At 51.5% G+C, this 4088-nt stretch overlaps 1 protein-coding gene across 1 annotated transcript; it reads left to right on the top strand.

Moving 5' to 3' along the window:
- On the top strand, positions 1 to 2117 carry LOC125522648 (beta-glucosidase 28-like). Its single transcript, XM_048687696.1, has 7 exons — positions 1 to 133; positions 216 to 293; positions 375 to 462; positions 543 to 1170; positions 1265 to 1367; positions 1447 to 1555; positions 1683 to 2117. Exons 1-7 carry the CDS (start codon positions 52 to 54, stop codon positions 1849 to 1851), a joined length of 1257 nt encoding a protein of 418 aa, XP_048543653.1. The 5' UTR covers positions 1 to 51; the 3' UTR covers positions 1852 to 2117.
- Positions 2118 to 4088: the final 1971 nt, after the last annotated feature.

Below are 4088 nucleotides of genomic sequence, written 5' to 3'. Positions count from 1 at the left end.
CCGCCGTTAACCACATGCCATGCTTTGACCGATCTCGTCGTGGATCTGTGAATGCAGGACGATCTGAAGATGATAACCGACATGAATATGGACACCTTCCGGTTCTCCCTTGCGTGGAGCAGGATCCTTCCAAGTAGGGTCAAGTTTGAGCAGAGTGTCGAAATAACTGAATGTAGCTAGTTCAACATTTTGTTCTGACTGACCGGTTGCTGCAGACGGAACCATAGCCGGAGGAATCAACAAAGCAGGGGTCGATTTCTACAACAGCCTCATCGACGAGGTTTTGGCTAGAGGTAATGAATCAAGACGTACCTTTCTGTTCATCCATTGAAAAAGAAGAACTTGCTCTGACGAACGTTGTTCCGTGGCTGCAGGTCTGACGCCTTTCGTCACAATCTTCCACTTCGACACCCCCCAGGTCCTCGAGGACAAATACGGAGGCTTCTTGAGCGAAAACATCATGTAATGAAGCTACTGTTCTTAGAGATAATGGAAGTCGTTTGTGAGTAGTGTACTTGACATAGTACGTACGTCACGTGCAGAAAGGACTACGTGGAGTACGCGGAGCTGTGCTTCAAGCTGTTCGGCGACCGGGTGAAGTTCTGGACCACCTTCAACGAGCCCATGATCTTCTGCGCCTTCGGCTACGGCAGCGGCAGCACGGCCCCGGGCCGCTGCTCGCCGTACGTGTCCAAGGCCTGCGGCGCCGGGGACTCCTCCACGGAGCCCTACATCGCCGGCCACAACCTCCTCATCGCGCACGCCGAGGCCGTGCGCCTGTACCGCACCAGGTACCAGCCGGCGCAGCGGGGCCAGGTCGGCATCGTGCAGGTGTCCCACTGGTTCATCCCCTACGACGCCGCCTCCGACGCCGACCGGCACGCCGTGAAGCGCAGCCTGGACTTCATGCTCGGCTGGTTCATGCACCCGGTGGCGTTCGGGGAGTACCCGGCGACGATGCGCCGGCTGGTCGGCCGCCGGCTGCCGGAGTTTACCAAGGAGCAGTCCGACATGCTCAAGGGGTCCTACGACTTCCTCGGCCTCAACTATTACACGAGCAACTACGCGCAGGCCGCCGCGCGCGCGCCCGACCGGCGCCAGCCGTCGTACGGCACCGACCACCGGGTCAACCAGACCGGCTACCGCAACGGCGTCCCCATCGGCCCACCGGTACGATCTTGCGGGTGCAGTATCGAGCTGATTTCACAAGAGATTTCATCATCGATCTGAATGAATGTACGTACGCATATATCTTTGTATGTAGGCGTACACGCCCATCTTCTTCAACTACCCGCCTGGGCTGCGCGAGCTGCTGCTTTACATCCGGAGGATCTACGGCAACCGCCCCATCTACATCACCGAAAACGGTAAACCAGAAAACCATTTCTGTTGATTTGTCCCTCGGTTCAGTTCAAGTATAACTGATAGTATTGCTGTTCGATGCAGGCACCGACGAGGCGAACAACAGCACAATCCCGATCAAAGAGGCGCTCAAGGACGACACCCGCATCTCCTTCCACGTCAACCACCTCAAGTTCGTGCACAAGGCCATCCAGTACGTGCGCGCACACACATCAATTTTTCTCTAGGACTGTGAAGATGATACATCAAGCATTACTCCAAACAAATTTCAGAGTACTATTTTTCCATTCGATGTTTAACATTTTACCGTGCCTCTCTAGGGAGGGGGTGAACGTGAAGGGTTACATCACATGGACGTTCCTGGACGGCTTCGAGTTCGGTGACGGATTCAAGGACCGGTTCGGCCTCATCTACGTCGACTATGCCACGCTCGCCAGGTACCGCAAGAAGTCCAGCTACTGGATCCAGGACTTCCTTCAGAGGCACTGATCGACGGTGAAGATGGCCGGGAATTACATTAGTTATTTTTTGGACGGTCAGAAAATGAAGCGATTTGAGTGAATAATCGATCGAGCGATCCTCCGTACGTCGATTGCAGGCGCATGCTATTCATGCGTGCATGTGTGACAAGATTGCAGCGAATAAATGTCGTACAATTTATGTACTCGTAAAGAAATGCTTAAAAAAGGGCACTCGTAAAGAAGCGTCGTACGATTTCTTGTATATGATTATCAATAATAATGAATTCAACCCAATGGTCGTTTGGAAGAAGAAGAAAATGAATGTCAATAATGTAAGGCCATCGCTACGCTGCCTGTCAATAATGTAAGGCCATCGCTACGCCGCCTTCAAACCATCTGTAACTGTCTGAACCGCGTGGTCAGAACTGTCTGAACCGCGCTGGCAGATGTGTTTTGCCATTTAGCCCTCAAATAATCGATATGGTTGACTAGAAGGGGGTGAATAGACAACTACCAATTTTTATTTTTTCTTAACAAATTAGGTTTAGCAACAAATATGTTGTCTAGATATGCAACTAAGTGAGCAAGCTATATGATGCTAGTAACAACAACAACACAAGCAAGCAAATGATACAACACTAATAGAGCTTGCATAAAGTAAAGGTAAGAAGTAACCACAAATGAAGCCGGTGAAGACAAGGATGTGTTACTGAATTTCCTTCCCTTTGAGGAGAAGTACGTCTCCGTTGGAGCGGTGTGGAGGCACAATGCTCCCCAATAAGCCACTAGGGCCACCGTATTCTTCTCAAATCCTCGCACAATGCAAGATATCGTGATTCCACTAGTGGTGCCCTTAAAGGGAATGACCGAACCTTTACGAACAAGGTTCGGTGTCGGTGTGAAATTCGGCAGACCTCGAGGTAGGGGATCCCGAGTTGTGGATCGCGGATCGATGGTAACAGGAACAGAGGAGACAATGTTTACCCAGGTTCGGGCCCTCTTGATGGAGGTAAAACCATACGTCCTACTCTTGTTATTGATGGAGATGTATCAAGTACAGAGTTGATCTACCTCGAGATCATGAGTTGTGTTCTACCTCTAGGGCTAGGTGAATGTAATTGTGATTCGGTCCCTCTACAGGCTAAACCCCTTGGCTTATATACACGCCAGGCAGGGCATCTAGGGTTACATGGTCGGTATCCAGGGGATCATTTGGAGGCGATAGAAGATATCTTGGAATCTACGCAAAGTCTTCGACAAGTGTGGTCTTGAACATCCATGTAGGTTCCGGAGTCCATCATGACGAGAGTGGGGGGCCCACCAGCCCAGTCCGAGAACCATAGGCTGACTAGGTTAGTACCCCCTATTCCCGGACACCGTCAGTAGTAGCCCCTGAACTGGTCTTCGACACTAAGGACAACGCTCATGGACTTCGATCCCGGTGTCTTCGGCTCGATAGGCGAGTTCCCGTGTTTGACACCCGTAGTTCGGCTTCTAAGAGTCCTCGGCACGGTTGATGGTCTTACCTGGGGGGGGGGGCACTACACGTGGCTTCCAATTTCTGACCTTGGTAACCGTGTCTTTTTGGGGAATCGAGTCCCTTTAAGGCGAGACGTCAAAGCATCGGTTTCTTTCCTTTTTATTTATGAGCAGAACACCCAAATTTTACTCTATAGTACATCTCAGCCCTTCCCCTCAAGCAAACCATGCAAGCCTCCCTTTCCCCCCAAGTCCAACCTCGAGAACTTTTCCAATGGTGAGCGACACAGGTTCTTTGAGGTGCGCCACAGCCCCATCAGAGGTGACTAGGGAAGTTGCGTCGTTTTGGGTATCCAATTGGAGCACCTGGCTACCCAAGGATATCTACTAGATTCGAATCTGGCCGCCACTCGCCCTAGATTAATGTCCATGAATGGGCAAGCACACACGGAGAGTCACCCTACCCCTCGAGAGGGCAAAAGGGTATGTTTTGTTTCCTTCCTCCTACGTGGCCTGGGATTTCCTATCCACCCTTTTCTTCGGGGTTTGCTTGAGTTCTATGGATTACAACTCCACCACCTCACCCAACTCGATTCTACACATCGCGGGGTTCGTTGCCCTCTGCGAGATGCACCTCGGATGCGAGGCGCACTTCGATCTATGGAGGAAGTATTTTTGCATAGTGCCTTGCTCCTTGGACGAGGCTATTTGAAGTGGGAGCGGCCGAGGTCTGTCGAATCGAAGGGACTAACTACCCATCAGGGACACCTCAGGAGGATACATAGG

Source organism: Triticum urartu, chromosome 7, assembly GCF_003073215.2.
Source record: "Triticum urartu cultivar G1812 chromosome 7, Tu2.1, whole genome shotgun sequence".
NCBI classification, from domain to species: domain Eukaryota; kingdom Viridiplantae; phylum Streptophyta; class Magnoliopsida; order Poales; family Poaceae; genus Triticum; species Triticum urartu.
This window is presented reverse-complemented; position numbering and strand designations above follow the sequence as displayed.